Source organism: Phaethon aethereus, assembly GCF_964289735.1.
Source record: "Phaethon aethereus genome assembly, chromosome: 3".
NCBI classification, from domain to species: Eukaryota; Metazoa; Chordata; class Aves; order Phaethontiformes; family Phaethontidae; genus Phaethon; species Phaethon aethereus.
The window spans coordinates 104398989-104419007 of record NC_138576.1 but is presented as its reverse complement, the minus strand read 5'-3'; the positions used below and the strand labels follow the sequence as shown (position 1 = coordinate 104419007).

Below are 20019 nucleotides of genomic sequence, written 5' to 3'. Positions count from 1 at the left end.
TTAAATTAAATGCATCACATTTCAGCTAATAATTAAAGCTTACAAGTTTTTTGTGTGTTTTTACAAGCCTTTCTAAACAATCTTGTAAGGCAAGTTATCATTAACAAATGATATTTTATAATCAGAATAACCAACAGCAATTCTGAGTTAGATACCATCACATTCATAAGCAGATTAATTTAAGATATTTTATTAGAATTCAAAATGTAACAAGAAAATTCTACCTACCATTTTCACTATGTCAGCATAAGCCGATTCAACAATCACTCCACGATTTGTTGAAACATATTCAACCAGTTCATTCAGTGTTGCTCTCTTAATTTCTTTGCTTTTCAGGTCTGAAACGGAGTTCATGAAGTCAAAGAGTACACAACACTGTTGCAGTTTCTGACAAAAAAGATCTTGCTGTTCATTGAAGGTGGCATCTATAAAGCAAAAAAAAAAAAATTGAAGTCTGTAGATTTAGAAATCCTGAGTTTGCTTCTATTTTATTGACTAAAACTTGCACAGCTATCATGTCATTATGGGGAATAGTATGCTCTGTAGTCAGCAAATTAATAAGCAGCATTGTCAAAACTGAAAATATCTGTTTAAGTATGTTAGAACGAAAGACCTGCTATTCACAACGTGTGTTTCATACAAGAAATAATGGATAAACAAATGGTAATAATGGGGAAAATTTAGGGAATTTTCCTAAATTTAGGAAAAACTTAAGGAAAAATGAGTTCCTGAAACAACTTTATTTGAAATACATAGACATTAATACCACCTCTCCCTCACCAGAAGTCATATACAGAAGCAGTGCGTCACACTAACCTTTCATTCATCCGATTTGTCTCATTCTGTTCCCTAATCCTTTATTATATAACCTGCTTAAAAGCTGTAAAATCTGCTTTGAAGGAACCTTGTCTTTTTACCCCAATGCAAAATGCTTCACATACTTTTGACATCATGTGATGAATGTTTCTCTTAAGAATCAACTCCAATATTTCAAAAGGATTAATCCTGAATTTTTATGCTTTGGTCTAAACAATTTATTACAATCTTACTCATGTAAGGTTTTCAAGCTTTTTTGGCCTATTAAGACAACATGTTTGGCTATGACTTGGCATTTTCATTTTATAGTGCGGGTTTTTTTATAAGTTGATAAGCAAAATTCCCCCATCAGTACTTCACATTAGCTCTAAAAAGATAAAGTGTTGTATGCTTCAAATATTTAATATATCCTTAAAATACTGTAACTGTTCAAAAGTTGCATGATCACAACAAAAGCAGCCATGGCTTTAACTGAGAAATCTGTTTAATGTGTCTTTTGTTCTTGTTTTTATTTGTTTGTTGGGGTTCTAAGGCACTCCGGCAACACAGCATCACCTCATCTATCAGTCAGTTGGGATTTCACTTGCTCTGGTGAAAAATTTTTATTTCCAATTTTATCTGGAAATAAGGAATGCTCTCCCCCTGAAGAATTTTCAAGACTTGTCTATAGCAAGACTACTAATCCCTTAGCTTCATTCATTCACTGCAGTATTGATATTAGCATTGCTGTTTCATCAGGACAAGAAAAAGGCAACTGCCTTGTATCACTGAGTATTGAAAATCTTAAGTCTCACTTTAAAATTTGAACAAGTCACAAAAAGCTCTCATACTTCTCTGTATTGTTTTAAGGTTATTATAATTAAACAAAAACTTCAGCTTAACTTTGCAAGTTTAACAACTCAAACACTTTCATAATGCCAGCTCCTCAAGTTTCTTACCAAAACACCTTCCATTTAGTGGCTGGAACAACAACAGTCACCAGTGTTTCTAATATTCAGTAATTATCTGATAGAATTAATTATTTTCCATAAGCAAAAAGTAATTGCTAAAATGCACTGGAATGCCTCCACTGTAATCACAACTGCTTGCTCTGCCCTGAGAGTTCAAACACCAGAATATCGTATTCCCTTTCCCCATCTGACTGTTATGATCCTATTAACTGAGCATAACAACTTCAGTGAGCTTTCAAAAAAAGCTAGCAATTACTACTCCCTCATAAAGACCAATTCATACTTCTGAATGTTAATTCTGCCATTTTAACCATTTTTCTTTTGAATAAAAATTTTGCTAGATGCTCGTTTTGCTCAGATAAGTACAAAGACACAAATTGTTACACCCTGCAAAATAATGAACATCAGCTGTAAAAACATTTGTGAGTTACATAACACTTCAGCTCAGATCTTTTAATATTCTACAGCTGATTGCATGAGTAAGTATTGTATCATAGTAACAAGGCAATAACAGTGACATGCTGAGGATAAAATCCAAAAAGCCCAATTTAAGGAACCAACACACAGGGAGGACAGCTGGTTTTTTTTTTTTTTTTGGTTTTTTTTTTTTTTTTTTTGACACTAGCCCCCAGCCGATAGCCAGGCTCAAACAGGAGTCAAACCTACTCTTATTTTTCCTCACTACAAACTTAACTATGCTCCAAGTTACAAAAGCCCAGCAGTGAGGCACAGCTAATATAGTAATTAGTTGATGTTCAATAAAATGAAGTATCATTAACCAAAATTTACCGAGAAGTTTCAAAAACCAGCAGACGGAAGTTTCAAAAACCAGCAGATGGCACGTGAATACTCCTAACAGTGGTTAAAATAGACAAAAGACCTAAGGTTAAAAGCAAGTAACAGAAATTCAGACAAAATAATCAAATCACTTATTGCCTTCTCTAGAATATCAAAGAAATCCCTGCATTAGCCACTTTCAGTTAGACATTAGATGTAACAGAGATCGTATCTCTCCTGCCATGCATCACCAGTCCATTTCATTAGCAATCTGATCTATCTCAATTAGACATGTTTTCTCAAATGAAAAACCTGACTATTAGTCTGTTTTGTTACTCATATCATTCAAAGCAAAACTAAAGGACGTATTTTCCTCTATGCATACATCCATTTTCCATAATTATAAGGGGACTCAAAAAATAAAGACATCTGCAAGAGATGAAAACTATGTGCAACCACGGTAATAAATAACGTGACCTGAAAGCCAGTTCTGTTGTATCAGCACTGCCTGTCTTCATGTGCTCAGTCCCTGCTTGACATATAGCACATTTGTCCTGGGAATGTTAGGAGAGGTACCATGGGAACCATCAAGTGATTTGGGAAAACCTGTTTGTCAGAGAGTGTTCTTAACTGGTTAAAGCCTTGCCTTTAACCATCTTAACTGTCCCAGCACAAAGGAAGCTAGACAACTCTGCATGAGGATAAAATCATATTGCCATAGTTTATTCCAATTCTATTAATAAACTGTGCCATAGTTTACTCCAGTCCTATGAATAAAATAAACTGTGCCACCATAACTGCATCAACATCAGAGCTTTTAGCTCTAGTAGTTTAACAACCTGTGGCATGATTTTTAAACCAGTTTTAATTTAACATCTACCAAGATTTACACTATACATCTGACGTTCAAGACAACTGATTTTCTTCAAATACCCTAAATACCGTAAGGACCATAGAAGATAATACAGGTTCAAAGTAGACAGTGGATGATTCAGTAAAATAATCCTGTGACAAGCTGTATTTTGAAGTGGAATGGGGAGGGGTTAAAATTAAGCCCAAATTCTATTACCAGCCTATCCCTGAATTGCTGCGAGTTGTTGGAAAAGACACTTTAGGAAAAGCAAAAAAAAGGGGATGGGAAGGAAACAAAACAAAACAAAAAAAAAAGAGTGAAGGCATTTAATCTTATTTGGAAGAGTGTCAAGATACATACATTAAACCACACCCCAGAATACGGTCCACACACCGTCTGATCCAGATCATCAAAATGCCATTGCCTCAGCTTTATTTTCTAGAGGCTGCTCAACAGAAGTGGGATTTAGGAAATTCTTTAAATCCACTGTTTCGTTCTTTGAAAGGTTGGTTGTCATTTGATCTGAGGTCCTTGGGAAGGTACTAATGAGATTTTAGGCAGCTACAGAAAGCCGATTCTTAATTGGATGTGATGGTAGGAAATCCTAAAGACAAAAATTTCCATCCAACACCAAAAGAAGTATTGTAAAATATGATCCACTTTAACCACGACTCTTTCGAAGGATATGCATTGCCTCTGGTCATTCCCACCACAGATGGTAAAATGTTTGTAACTGATGAAAATAGTTCACTTGATCCTTGCACTTCATCATACTGAAATTCTCAAGAGACTATTTCTACTGTTTACAAAACCCTGATCATTACAGACAGTAGCCACAGTATCAAAGGATAAAAAATTATAAACAAGTTGACTTGGAAGTTCCTTCTGAACAGGAGTTATTAAACATTGAAACTGCATCATTGTACAGATTCATCTCTAAATCAAATGCTTTCAAATTTATAAGGTCATCAATCCAAGTCTAAGCATGGAATATTGATTAAAAGATGAATTTTTTCATGGAGTTTGGAGGGCCCAAACAAGATACAGATGGGGAACGACAGTCGACAATCACTGAGCTACCTCACTAGCATATAACCGGAGAGACAAACACCACCATATCACCAGCCAGGACACTACAATGTCGTCTTCCAACAGCATATTTATCTCATATGTTTACAGGCATTTTTTCTGGAAGGAGCAGATAGATACTTCTCCTTTCTCAACATAATTGTTTACCCAAGACCTTCTGTACAAAGCCAAAGAACCTAACATAATCCTAGATTCTGTTCTTGCTACTGAAGCAAAGTCCACAAAAACTCCTGTCTCAACTACACGAACAGGAAGTTCAAAAAGCGTACTTGACCCGCCAATACAAAAGAAACCCTCTAAAACATTTGCAACAAGTTTCAAATTTTTTTTAATAACTAATTAAGTATTTCTGCTTTTTCCTGAAAAAGCTACCCCAAGAAGATGCAGAAGCCAGAGAAACAACCATGAAGCTTTTCTCTGACAGCCTCTTAAAGCAGTTCACATGCAGCCCTTTCAAACACTTGGAGGACAATGATATTATGGAATAAAGTACTGCATATCTCTTCTTACAGTAAATTGAACTTGGTGGGCAATCCTACACTTCTACATAATTCCCTGACAAACTGAAATACAGGCAAGGACTGATACATGACAAGGCTTGTGCCATACTTATGTCATAGTCCACAGTGTGAAGCTACATATTTAGTCTTTGTTGTCTGGTTACATTTACTGTGCTATATGCAGCTGTACTCAATGGTGAAAGGATCTACTACAGCAGAATGAAGCCCTAACTCTGACGTGGAGAGAGGAGCACATGTACTACAAGACATCTAGCATTTGGGTTTTTTTATTCTTTTACTTCTTTCTTCATATCAGTAAATTATCAACAGTGTTGTACAACCTGCTCTTTTCAGAGATACTGTTAGTCTGGACAGGGGTTAGTCTGGTAAACTCTGGCCTATCCTACATGAATCAAGCATAGGGAGTCCTGTTTAACCTGAATTAAAGATTTATCTTTGTCCTGGGGAGTTCTTTTGTGCATTATTGTTGCGATCTCTTGTAGCATCTGGGTGTCTGTGTTTGTGTTATAGGCGTAGTAAAGCATTGTTAAGAAATAGGAGTTTTGATGCAATTGATGTTACAACAGGGGACAGACAGAGTATGTTTCCAGGTTCTCATAAATCTACATCTGCAGCTTGACAGGCAGCAAAATAGTCAACTGACAATGAAAAGGAGAGAGGTCTCACCCCCCACTACCCTCTTGCCATTTATTCCTCCCTTTCCCTCCTCTGCTCCCAGTCACAGCCACCCCTCAACACTGGCTCTGGAACTTGTCAGACTCTTCTGTGTGCTGCTTAACTCAATAACATGGCCATATTGGTGAGGTTAAATGGCTTCTGGAGGGGTCTGATGTGCATCAGCTCTCACACAAGGCTAGTGATGGGAGCAGAAACTCCTTTCAGCTGCAGTGAGCCATTAAGTTAGTTCACTGTCTCCTTTGGAACCATATAATCCAACTACAGGGTATGAGATAATGTGTGGGTAGGATTTTTCAGTTAGGTTAGCTACTTTTTTGAATAATAGTTTGTTTTTTTGTTTTGGGTTGGTTTGTTTTTTGAAAAATCTCTTTAAAGTCCTTTCTAAAGAAAAATGTAGCCCCTGTATAAAACCTCACAGTGTACTTGGCTATACTGGTAGTCTACAACATTCTCTAGTAACTCTGTACACCCGTAAGAGAAGTTCCCACAATTCCAGATTTTGGTAGCTCAACAGCCCAACTGAAACTGGTGGGGTTACTCAGACAAGTACTTGTGCAGCACCTTAAGATATCCAACAAATCTTTTAATCAGTATTTTCAAGTTTTCCACATAGAAAAAACTTTGCTACCCTAAGGAATAAGTACCATTTCTTAATGGACATTGGTTGTGGGTTTTCCCCCTCACCCTCTCCATTCAGAATTCAACAGCATATATTTTCAAATTATCTGTTAGCCCAAAGTCTACAGCTGTTGCTGGAACTCTGGAAGGGACTGAGTAAGTTTCTCTTGAGTGTTTTCAGTAAACAGAGCTCTGGCTTTCCAGGTCAGATAAGGGAGTCAGAACAACATTATATACCTTGAAAGTTAACCACCTCCCTATACAGGAGTAGATTTGTTCACTAGAGAAGGAGGTTTGGAAAAAAACAAAGTACAATGATATTCTCAAACATTATGCTGCAAAGGAAACTCAGGGAGATAACCAAAGCAAGGACTTGGCACAGAATTGAAGGTACAGAAGGCACATTGGTCAATCCTATCTAGGACCCGTGTGCTCATAGTAACACTTAACCTCTTCATTTCAGAAATCAAAAGGACTACAAAGGAGCAATCAAGGTAACGAGCTGAGCTTCTGCTGTACTTCTACTTATAGGTAAGCTATTCTTCAGATGGTTGTCAGACACAACTTGCACTGAGATAGCCACATGAACAATACTTCAAAAATACACTGCAACACTCTAGTTACTCAGCTGTCCCTACACCACATGTTTTATCCAAGTTAATATATGCTTTTCTCCAATCAGTTGTGCAAAGTCAAATTAAAACTGCCAAACACCACTAACCTGCTAAAAATCATACCACCATCCAAGTAAATCTCAATTTTTTTTTGAAATTCAAGCTAAGAAATCAGAAGTTTTGCTCATTGGAATATTCTGAATTTCAGATGAATTCTGCAACACATGCCAGGGAAGAGGGAGGAAATCACACATTAAAAGTAAAACTAGATGGGGATAACAATCAACAATGACTGTTAGTCACACACAGCATTGTGGTTTCTGAAGTTACTTACAAAGTCTAGGCTACAGGTGACTTTGAAGTCATTTACTAGAAGTACTCCTGGAAAGCTATCTTCCATCCAATAACACATATTGTTTGTTCAGATAGTCACATCTGCCACTCTACATGGCCAGCAGTTGACCTTAACAAATCGGTCCAGAAAATCTGAAAAGCCTATGCTGATCTAACAACATCTGTCACAAATTCTCTGACACGACTCCTTGCAGTGATGGTAAACTGCCAAGTGTTTTATCTAGATTGTTTCTATCATCTTCCAAGCTTTCTTATTATCTCATATAGTTAAGAGTCACCAGCTACTACCACATTAAATCCTTTGATTTTAATGAAGATTTGAGTCAACCAAGGCACTTCAGACAGTAAGATGATACTCTGTTGAAGTGCTTTCATATTAATAGCCCTATTTCCCACTGTCTAATTACAGAAGACAACATGCAGTCAGATGCAAAAAGCAATAGAAATTATTCTCTTAGTTCTCAAAAAGTTAGCAAGACTCTAGTAACCAGGTCTGCCACAATTCACCTCATTTCTACCATGCTTTCTCAAAAAGGAGAATTAAAGTACCTTGATTCCTTAAACAAACAACCCATCCACCAAACATACCAACCACTGGAACGGGAACATAAAACACCCTGAAGTCATCCTTAACAAAACATGCCACTTGAACAATACAAAGGTTTCCTCAAGAGCATGCCACCAGTTCAGGATTTAACTCAAATTCAGCTACATGCAACCAAAAAAAAAAATTTTTTTTAAATTGTCTGATGACCTGTCACAGTTGAATCAATGCTGCTTTTGAAAGTACTGAGAAGTTGAGCAATTTGCATACAGTTAAACATATGCAAGTTTTCTTCAGAGTGATACTGTATTTATTATAAAAGGCAGAGAAGCTTCATTTCTTATGCAGCTGAAGTCTATGTATTCAAAAAACAATTATGCTACTCCTCTTGTATTTGAAACAAGCAATCTTCCAGCAGTAAGCCAACTATTATGTTCCCCAGTGCATTCATTGATGTTTTTGGCATACACTGCTACTGTATTTGCTGTCTTCATTTAAAAACCATCAAGTAGTTTTAATGATTGATCATATGCCAGGATGGGCCTATCTTGAATATAAGCGGAGGCCTTAAGAGCTTAGAATTCTCTCCTGCATGGAAGGTATTAGCCCAAATAATGGTGTCACTGGCTTGATGAAGGTGTAATAGCTCATTATTATTAAGTAATATTCATCTTAAAAAATTTAAGGAAGATAGTGCTAAATTTAAGGGTGACAAATCCTACCACAGAATCAACATGCACAGCCAGGTCATTAAACTGGGAAAGAGGGGAGAGTAATTGATTTCTGGAATGGGAAATTGTTTCTCAGAAGATGCGAATATGGGATAGATGGCAACTTTTAACTTAAAATTAGCTGGTATCAAGGCCTGAGAATTAAAACCGCTTTCCCAAAACAGAAAATACAACTTCTAAATAGCTTTTGTTATATTGAAATGCAACAAAGGTTTCTGTTGTGGTAAAACATACATGCTTTCACGAAGTCCTCTTAACAAAAGGGCAAATAAAGGTCAAGGTAAAGTCCTGGGTATATAAACAGGCCATCTCTTTAAAGTCTAACTCAGGTTACATAGTACTAGCCACAGGCTGAAAGCACCCAGAGAGGCTGGCACACAACTTGTTACTCCTTGTAACTCGCTCATGTGCCAAGAAAATTAACCACCAGCAAGACCCAAGAGACTCTCCAGAAAGGGGAAGAAGCTACAGATCAAGCTTCTGAGACTGTTGAATCAAAAGAGATCAGAACAGACAATCTGATGCTGCTTGTTCTTGACACACAAACGGTTAATTATACTTTTCCCCAGACACAAGCATTTTCCTTTAAAGAAATTCTATTTATTGAAGTGTAAGTGTTCAATACAATTTTGGATTTTCACATGTAATTTTGAAGATACAAAACAACCCTTCAGATTGTGACAAGGTAGACTCAAGGAACTGTTTCACATCTACCCTGCTATGAATTAAAAGGAAAATAATCTGAACAGCTCCGCTCCCTATTTTACCCTCCCCAACAGCTGTAGTACTCTGTACATACATTACTAGGGATGAAGGCAGCTGAAAAGCAGGTGACAAAGTTGTGTGCCGCACCAACTCAGTAAAAGCTTAAGCTCAATAACCATTTCACAGTACTGTATTAAAAACATTCTCTATCTATAGGAACATAAACACTTTGACCAGAAGACCAAAACAAATTGATTTGCACCTTTTAAGCTTGAATAGACAGAAACTGTATTTACAATTTGAGTAAGTTCCCTTTTTTAAGTCAACTACAAAATTTCTGTCTGACTGAAATTATGGTATTTCATAATTAGTGAGAACTGATAACAAAGTATGCCATAAGTGGATCTGGTGTGAGATGATTTTTCTAATCTATGAACTTGTATTCTTCCCCAATAATTTCTTCACCTTATCTAAGAATAAAATTAATTCTGAGTAAGATGCTGAAGTTGCTCCAGTTTGACATCACACTAGAAAATGCAAGTCAACATTACAAATCAAGTTTGTTTGTATTTTCCCAGAAACCGAAGAAACACTCATGTCATTTTTACGTGGCAGAGAGTGCAATATAAAAATACCTTTTATTTGAAACCAAGGGGTAGCTGTTAAACATTGCTTCACAGAAGTACAGAAACTCATTTTGCAGTTCATTTAGCACTTAGCTATTTTAAATGTGTGAAGGGGATGTACAGGAGAGTAATTTAATAGGAAATTCGTGCCAAAGGAAACATGCAATCTATCTTTTCAAAAGCCAAAGAAAAACCTCCTCTTCCCATGAACTCCTGTGTAAATCCAGGTGGAAGTTACACATTGGATTAACTCCTTGGCTAAACCAGTGTTTCTTAATTTTCAAAGTTTTCTCAGCCAAATAAGATAATGAGATACTTTATAAAAAGTGTTACAGTAGGAAGAACTAAGATTAAATTAGACTGGAAACACAGGTGAAATCCTGGCTCCACTGCATTCAATGACCTAACTCCCACTGATCTCAATGGGAACAGATCATCCTGAGCAGATGAACATTCAAGTACTTGCAGGATCTCTTTACCCACTTCACTGAAATTAAGCATTTAGCCTCATAAATAAGAGGTTGAGCTACTTTCTTCACCAATTTTAACCATACTCTAACAGTTATGTCCTTCCTATCAAAAACCATAAACATCAAGTGTTCAGTAAGAAGGGATCCTACACTTAAGTATATTCCTATTTGGCAAAATCTCTTACCTATTTTCAAACTCAGTTTACACCATTTTGATATACAGAATGCACTTTGCTCCTGCTTCCTACTATGAAGGGAAAATACATGGAAATATAAATTACCAAACCTTGTCCTTGCTGACTGTACTGTGGGATCCAGCCTCTCTATGCAGTTCTGACATACACATCTTAATTTTTCATCTCAAAATAATGACTGTTTTCCTACAGAATCCAACATGCACAAATTTATTTTGCATATATAATTTGAAACCTAAGTGCAATTCTCAATGTTTCTGTTACATATATGTGGAACCAAAATTTGTGCTGCTTAACAGGACTTCAGTTTTATGTGTATGCCATATTTTAAGTAAACATAGAATTTTTAATTAAAAATATCATACACTTTTCAAAAGCTTTACCCAGTTACACTGAATTGGAACCTTTTTTTTAAACTCCATTCCACCCCCCATGCTTTCCCATAGAATTTTACTTGGGAAGAAATTAATAAAATGAAAGGTGTGCTTCAATTTTTCACAGGACCAACCATCTACAGAAACAAAGTAACCTATTAAATAACTTCTAAAAGTTCACTTGCTTATGCAGGGATGCATCCTGCTAATTTTCAAATTCAGCAATCTTAGAAATAAAAGCTGTTTCCCCCTTCATATTCAGACAAATTGCTGAGACTTTTTATTCCTGATCTTCAGATCAGCCTTCCAGGCCCATGCTATACTGTCCTCTTTCAGCTCTTCTGAGAAAATCTACTGTGCTGATTTCACCTCTGTTATCCAGAGCTTGTCAACTCTCCAAGTGTGTGATGGTCTCAGATATAAACTTTAAATGAGTAATGTGAAAAAGTAAACTTGTATTACATATTGACGGTTTTCCTGCTATGGCAGGGAATAGTTTTAATGTCTTTAATTCTCAAGGGTTTGAAAATCTCTTACTAGAATTAGAACATCTTCCTTTTGCTGCATTATTCTTGAATATACAATGTGCAAATAATTTCTGTTGTTCCTCACACCTTGACCTCCCAGCTCCACAGCACAATTCATATTTCTCTTCCGAACTCTACTGTGTCAATGAAGCTGACAAAACCTACTAATTTCAACAAAGCTTTGCTCGGTAAGATAGTGAGAAACAATGTCAAAGAGAGGGACCAAGACAGAAATCTTTTCCCAATGGTAGCCAGGCAACACAACAGCACAATCTTTTTTCTCTTCTAAATCTATAGCCTTTTCCCTCCACCATATTCACAGCAGCAATACATGCTACTACTTTAGCAGGCTACAGGTCACTTACAATTCTGAACATACTGCTGTCTCTCTCCACAGCCTCCATACCCTTAAAATACTAAGGTCTGCATCCTGCATTTACATTTCACCAGCCTTTCTCAGCTTCACTCCCCCCCAACCATATAGTAGCCAGAAGGAGTGCTACTAAACACAGTGATTTAAAGTGAATTTCATGCTCTAACAGTGGTCCCTGCAGTTATGTTCTCCTCATTTTTAAATTCTCAAGTAAAGACTCTCATTTGACGAACCAACTCATCTGCAATCAATTCCTGATGGACAGGACAAAATCCCTAAGCCCATGAAGTTTCAGGAAGATCACAGTTAGTTCAAAAACCACAGCTGCAATGAAAAACTATTAAGAAACTGGAAGAGGGTATGATAGGAAACTTTTCCAGAAAGTTTCACAGTCAACAGGAGCGTTGAGACTCTAAATACTGAGCTTAATACAGCTATTGGTGAGGAGCTAGCTTCTGCCCTCTCTTCCCATGTTAAGTACCTCTAACCAGCCCACCACTTCCATACTCACCTGTAATACACTTCTGGGCTCTTGCTTCTAGAAGAATACCTTACAAGTTTTCCATACACTTGGTTACCATGCCTAGCACTACTACACAGAAGAAAACCAAAGAAAGGCCATGCAGAGTAGCCTCACAGAGCATAGTAGGTGAGAGTAGCATAGTAGATACTGAACTATCTATACAGAATAGCATAGTGGATACCAAATTATCAGCCTTGCTACCAAGCTACAACAGCTACAGAGCATGTCTTAGAATTTGGACCAAACTGGACCAATTTTCATTGAGAGCTGTGTGCTAAGCTCCAAAGTACAGCAAACATTAAACCTCAAGACAGTTGTGGTTGTTTTGTTGTTTGGGTTTTTTTTTTAAATATTGACAACACACAATTTATTTTTACTCTAGTCTTAGAAGCAGTTTGAACTGTTTTTTTCTGAAACTAAGAAAATTAGCCTGAGGAACAGTTCCAAATAAAACTGTCCATACTTGGCATGGAAAACTTCAGTCCAAACAGTTTAGCAATGCTGTAAACAGCTGAGAATAAGGTCTTGTGAAGGAAAATTGTAGGGAACCTTAACTATGATGAGCTCTGCCTTTAAGTCAAAAGTATACTACGAAATAGGCATCTTGTAGACAACATACTTCACTGGCCATGAACTCAGCAAAACTTAACAGAAACTAGTTCAGTGACTCTCTGATAAAAATCAATGATTCAGACATTAAAAAGAAGCTGCCACTGCCGGTCCAGTTTCTAGTAGAGCATTTTGCCAAGTGAGTCTTATACAACAGATGTTATTTACTACCTATTCATCTAGTTAGGCTGTGGTTCCAACCTTCAAAATCCACACGCTGTTATGAGACTATAAATATAACTTTAGCCTGCTAGATTAAAACAGGAATCAAGACTACAATGGTAGAAGCTGAATTTTATACCCTTCCCAAGGGAATTGTTTTTTTTTCCTAAGAACACAACACATATCCCTTCTATACTTAAACAGAATATTCATTTCTCCGAGCTGTTGGTATGACACCTTTTCAAAAGCACTGAATGATTTTTAGATAGATATTAAAAAAAAAAAAATCTGTAGATTGAAATAATCTTCTTTTGATCAGATAGTCTGGAGCAATAAGCAATTTCATTTGTATTTCCTACAGCACCTAACATTAAATTCAGCACCTGCAAAACTAGTATCTGACTAAACTAGAAAGCAACTAATATGGAAAAAGAAATCTGATACTAAGCTGGCACACAGAAGATGCAAAAGATTTAAATAGAAAAGTTCATGTGAAGACTGTCAATAGGCTCTATATTTAGGAGTTGCTCTTGATGGAAGTATATTCTAAGACCAAAAATTCAAGTCTAAGGATAAAAAAGGTCAATTTGTTAAGAATTAAAGACTAAATGTTCCATAAACTAGGAACAGTTCCTTAATATAGAAAAAAATTAAACAGCCCATTTTTCATGGAACTGCATTAGAATATTAAAAAAATTTAAAGCTTCTTTAGCTATTACAGGTTCTCAATTTCTCAAGACTGCAACTTCACTAAACAGAAGGTTTTGACTACTTTATAGTGCACCCTGCTGAGATTATACATAACAGTTAAACCTAAATTCCTCACAGAACATCCTCATTCTTCACCTTAAATAAAGGTTCTCTCTCTTAAGGAAAAACTCACTCAGGAAGATAATACTTGGAAGGGATGTTGAATACAGAAGGTATAGGATGGGGGACTACAGAAGAGGAAATAACAGTGAAACATCAGGATACAAGAAAGTGCAAATAAGAGACAGAAAATTGTCATTTCACTTACAAATATTCATTAAGGCTGCAGTAAAGGTAAACCATTATAAAATTTTTGAAGGACATTTTCCTGTGGGAAGCAAAGGCAACTTAATATTAATACGAGAAGGGAATGCTGTTTCTAACTCCACTTACTTTTGTCATTTATGCACACACTATATGACTCAAAAAATTCAAAGTTTAAGGTTTGAACTGGCCCCAACAGATTTAATAACATTAAAATTTTACCCATATGCAAGCTAGTTACGCTTTCCTGTAACATTTCGACAAAGGATTAGCTTGAACACAGCAGCTGGTTTTTAGTCAAATCCAAGCTCTCTCTCAAGGGTTTAAGTAAAGAAAATACTATTGTTAACACCTACTTTAGATCCCGTATTTGAATGCTGAAACTACACCCTGGAAGGTCATCTCAAAAATGTCTTATTCCGGTATACTTCACCACTGTAAATCTCAGCCCCACAGAGATTGTTATAACCATCCCTAGCCTATGGTTGAAAGATTTTTGGACCACTTTCCAGTTCTTCTACTGTAAGGGCCAGAGTTTTCTCTATGGGGAGATAGTCTAATGTGGAAGTGAATACTAAGAATTCCTTTTCATGTATTTGCTCTCTGAGCATGATATAGGAAACAAACCTGTGGTGACATGCACCCTCCCAAAAGTATATTCACTATTGAAAAGATCACAGAAAGGCATCAGGAAATGTTTATTCATTCCAGCTGCACTTGACATGTTTGGTACACAGGAAAAAAAGGTGTATTTGCTTTACAACCTGACAGACCATAATAACTGTACTACATAAAAGCAACGGGTTGTATGTTTTCTAGTCACTATTTTCCACCTGTATTTTCAGATGCTTCTTCAACCAAAAATGACAGAAACAAGTATGCATACTTTTACTATAATGAGTGAGGCCAGGTTAAAAGGTCAAGCTGTATCTCTTTTCAAAAAAGAAGGTAACTGCATGTGCTATTGCATTTTTTTAAAACAATTTCCTATTGAGACAAAATTATCATTTCTTAAGATGTTAAAAATAACAGTTCCTTTGCCAGATTTCTTTAAACGCAACACTCTCAGAATTGTCCATGAAGTGACAAAATCCTGCTGTTAAACAGCATGTTATTTTGGCTGCAAATTTTTCAAGGGATTTGTATTATGTAAACTATAAAGTGACAAAATGAAAAGGAGATGGGGCGAAGTGACTTCAACTTCTAATAGGTTTAACAAGCTTTTTTTTTTCCTTTTAAATATAGTCTCTGGGTCTTCAGCATTTCTTATTCAGCTTTTAAATAATACAGTAAAATGGACACTCTCCTGAATAACACACACATAGGAAACCTATTAATTTAACTGAAGAACACATTGCTAATTTATTTTATGTATCCTGACATTTGTCAGGTTTTGCAGAGCTTTTATCTAACAATGATAGATATCACCACACACAAAAATAAGTTGCTCATTAATGACAACACACAATCTTGCTGCCCCTCCTCATTTTTTTTTTTCCCCTCCCCTCTCAATCTCACTCCCCCAAAACCTCCGAAGTAAAGAGTACCTACTATTTGGGACTGTTACCTACTAGTTACAGGTATATCTTTTCTCCTAACAGCGATACAATGTGCAGTCAAATTAAGGAATTTTAGTAATACACAGCAGCAGTACAACTAGCTCCAGAAATATGTCCTTTTAAGATTATCTGTCTACAGGCTTTCAAACAATACAACTATGAAAGTGTGTTACGCAACCTGATCTGGCCATTTCACTGGCAAACAAACAACAGTCCCTAGACAAAGGGAAAAAAACCCCACAACACTATCTACCCAAGAAGTTTGGTAGATAGTTTTGGGATGGGTAATTTTTATTTTTCTTCTGAAACATCTCTCCTTCCAGTAAAATAGATGCAAGTATTTTAGACCAGTCTGACAAACCTATTGGGGAGCTTTAGAATAGTGTTTATACTTATTTTAGAATATTTTTTCTTAAAAGTCATGAAACAAGACAGTAACTATAAACAAGATGAAATATTTTACAGCAGCAGAATACCAAACTGCTTTTCCATCTACAAAACACTATCCCAATAGAGGCTTCAGACACCTTGGATTTAACCATTTATTTGAGGATATCTGGAAAAGCAAAAACCCTTAATCTAATTTTGTAAGCGTATGCTGAGCACCCTTAGGCATCAGTATAATGACTGTACTTTCCTTTCTCAGCCCCTCCCTGGGAAGGCTCCCTACTACTCTGTAGATGATACTACACTGGCAGCATCACAACTATTACTGAATTCCATATTGGCTTTAAAGAAAAAAGCAAAGCTTCATCTTCTGAAGATGTACATGATTAGAACAAGAAGTTTTACAAAATGATACATTTATAGAGAGAACAAACTCTTTCTAGAAGCTTTTTTAGTTTGGGGAGTAGGGGAGGTTCAAGAGATGAAGGGAGAGAGTGTGCCTCGAGCAGATGAAGAGAAATCATCCTATGTCCATAACCACGTTCAGGACAAATTTAACATCACAAACCCAAGGGATAAAACATGCAAAAGAGTGCTGCCCAACCTTCTGCTAATTGGCTAGTGGGGATACTATAAGGCATAGAAGTATATTTTTCCCACAGTTTATGTTCTGAAGCAGGTTTAGAGGGAAGGTCTTTAGATTTAAGCCATAAGCATAGAGACAGATGTGATTTTCCTTTAAGAATTTAAGGCAATTCAAACTACTGTAAAACTCTGCACAACTGAAGAAATTCCTCTGATAGCTTATGGCCTCAAATTTCGAACATCTGCGCTGCTGATGCCATGCAAAATTTCCGTGTTAGACATAAAAAGCTGTAAAACCGCACTTGCAAAACTATATGACTTAATAATACAGAGTTAAATTTTTTAATATTGAAGTCCCAGCTCAGCAAAGAATGCAAACTTGGACATTTTGCTGATTTAAGCTGGAATTACTCCCTGCATAACGTATGTATGTTTAACCATTTGCTCGATCAGGACTCAAACCTTCTGAAGTCTGACACCTACATGCAATATTTACCAAGTGCTTGGTCTCGAGTGTGGTTTTATAAAACGACCTCTGAGGAAAATATACTGTCTAAACAGCATAGGAATAGCAGAGACTAAATCTTGATTTCAAATAAATTATTCCGGTTATAAATCCCTCAGAGCAAGCTAGTGTACCAAGACATGACACAACTTCACAAAGCAAGCACAAAACAAGCAGCAAGAACACCCCTGCTTGTTGTTAAAAGTAACACCCAAAGCCACCGCAATAAACATGCTAAAAAAAAATCCAAGACAAACAAAAAACAAACCACCTCCCCTTGTTACTCTCCTGCCCAAGCTTATTTGTGTTTAATAACATTTCTGATAATAGCCAGTTTTATGATTCACATACATCTCCACACTCAAGAGTATGAAAAAATTGTCTTGAAATACTACAGACGTGACTGTAAAAGCCATCAAAAATCAAACAGGAAAAACCATTACTCAGTATCTAGGAATATTTTGAAGTTTGCTGTATTTCATTCAGATTTTGGATATTTGCTGCAAATCATCAGAGATTTTTTTTCCACCATCATATGATGCAGCTTCAAAAACCTTAAGACTTTAACACTAGTGGAAGTAAAATTAATATGCTGGATCATGTTAAGGTAATACCTCCCCCTTATTTTTCAGGTCTTTGTCAAATAATTTAATAACAAGTTAGTTATTCTCTGCCTAATAACTATTGTTGTAATTTTTAAAAGAAGAAATACAAAAATTTATGTGTTACGTATATGTTCAAAAGTGTGGAATGTGGCAATTAACTTTCGTTTCATTTTTGTAATCTAACGAACTGAGTCCTATCACATTTTAGCTCCAGTACAAAGGAGAAAACCTTCACTATCTATTTTAATGTCATCAATGCCAGCATCTACAATTTTCATTCGCTTGTGAGCGTCCGCACACAGCTCTACGAAGGAGAAGGTCTCTGAGGCAGCACCTTATCATTAAAATTAAACAGGCAAAACATCATTCAAACACTGTCCAAAAGTAATGGGAAAAAACAAAGAAGCCAGACGCAAACTCTCTCCGGTAACTCAGGATATTATGCCACAGGCACACAGTTCCTCTTTGCAAAATCCCCCCGTGGGAGGAGCTACCACTCACTCCGAGGTTTTAGTGCTCAATTCCCCGCACCCCTAAACTCAACTTACCGTCTACATTTTCCGCAATAAGCCCTCAAAAAGCACACCTGCCCTCCCAACACCTACTCCTAAATTACCCAGAAGACGGATGGCGAGTTAATGGAGTCAGTCCCCGGGGCAGTAAACGAGAACCGACCTGTACGACACTAGTTTGTATGAGGAGAGGAAGAGAGCCCATCCGCACACAGCATTACTCCTGCAAGGTCCCTACCTGGAAAGCACCGGGAGCGGAGGAGGACACGGCTAAAGGGCAGAGGGTGCGGGGGGGGAAGGGGACAAGCCAGGACAGGCGGCGACAGGGCAGCCCCGGGCGGCCGAGGGCACCGGCACCTGTGGCCGGAGGGCTGCGGGGAGGACGACAGACGAGTGTACCTTTGAGCTGGGGCAGCGGCGAGAGCTCCACCTGGCTGCTCTGGCTGCGGAACTGCGAGGAGCCCTGCGAGCGCTTCTGCCTCTGAGCCTTGCGCACCGATTTCCGTGTGAAGCCATCCACTTTCTCCGCGGCAGAGATGGCCGCCGACATGGCTGGGCGGTGAGGCGGCGCGGGGGGACGTCGCTCTCCAGAAGCATATATTAAAGTGGAAGGAGAAGCGGGCGGGCAAAAAAATAGGTCTTAAAAAAAACAAAAAAACCCCAAAAACCCAAAACCCCCAAACCAAAACCAAGTCCTCCCTGCCCGCACACACCACACCGACGGGAAAAGGGGGAGGAGAGGGCTGGCGTCCTATAGCGGCGAGCGGGACGGCGGCAGTGCCAGCGCGGGCTGTCGGGCAGGCTCCTGGGTCCGGGCTGCCGCCCCGCTCCTCAGCTCCTGCTTCCCTCGCAGCTTCCTCTCCGCGCGGAGCCGGCTGCCGGGCAGGAGAGGGAGAACGGCGGCCGGCGGGGGAGCGGAAAGAGGGGAGGCGGAAAGGGGGAAACAAAACAAACCCAACAACAACTTCGCCCGGCGGGGCGGGCGGGCGCCAAACTTCCCCGCGGGGGCGGGGGGAGCCGGGGTCTCGCTCTCTTCAGGGCAAGCGCGACGTGGGTCCGGCTCAGCGGCGCCGCTGCCCCGCTCCCGCCTTGTTCGCTCCGCGTCCCGCTTTAGCCGGGCTCGCCTGCGCCAGCCCGCGCCGAGCCCGCTGTCATCGGCCGGACTCGCCCCTGGGCCGAGCTCGCCGGGGAGGCGGCTTTCACTCCCCGCTCCCCAGTCGCTCGCTTCCACACGCCCCTTCTCCGCCTTCAACCGCCGCCGGGTGCTCCCCGCGCCTCCGCCGTCATCCTGCCCCCTTCCGCTCCGCCGGGGGCCGCCACGAGTGTCTCCGCCCGCCGCAGCCGCACCGCCAGAGCCCTCGAGCCGCCAGGCAAGCGGCCGCGCAACTTGGAACGAGCGGAGTTGAGGGGAGGAGGGAGGGGAAAGGGGGGGGGGGGGGCGGGAGCGACGGCCGAAGGGGCAAGAAGGGGCGAGAAGAGCGGCCGTTGCTGGCGGCTCTGGATGATTGACGGCGCCAGGCAGCCAATGAAAAGAGAGGATCGTGAAACACCCCCCCCCCCCCGCGCAGGGTCTTGGGGAGGACGCGGGAGCTGGGATGCGCACCGGCAACGGCGTGATTGACAACAGGCTTCTCCAACTGAGAGGAGGGGGGGATGAGGTGGGCGGGGTTCTGGCTGACGTAAAATGCGAGGGAAGGGGAAGGGGTGGGGACAGTGGGTGGGGCGGGTATTAGCCAGTCGGCGC

General features: G+C 39.1%; 1 protein-coding gene across 1 annotated transcript in view; it reads right to left on the bottom strand.

Annotated features, from left to right (window-relative positions):
* Nucleotides 1–19175, bottom strand: part of PPP2R5A (protein phosphatase 2 regulatory subunit B'alpha) — a 44865-nt gene extending 25690 nt beyond the window's left edge. The window contains exons 1-2 of the mRNA XM_081998209.1: nt 18675–19175; nt 229–425 (exon numbers count right to left, since the gene is read on the bottom strand). Coding sequence (XP_081854335.1) covers nt 229–425; nt 18675–18825 — 348 coding nt within the window. The 5' untranslated portion in view covers nt 18826–19175. The remainder of the gene's footprint in view (nt 1–228; nt 426–18674) is intronic.
* Between the last annotated feature and the right edge of the window lie 844 nt (nt 19176–20019).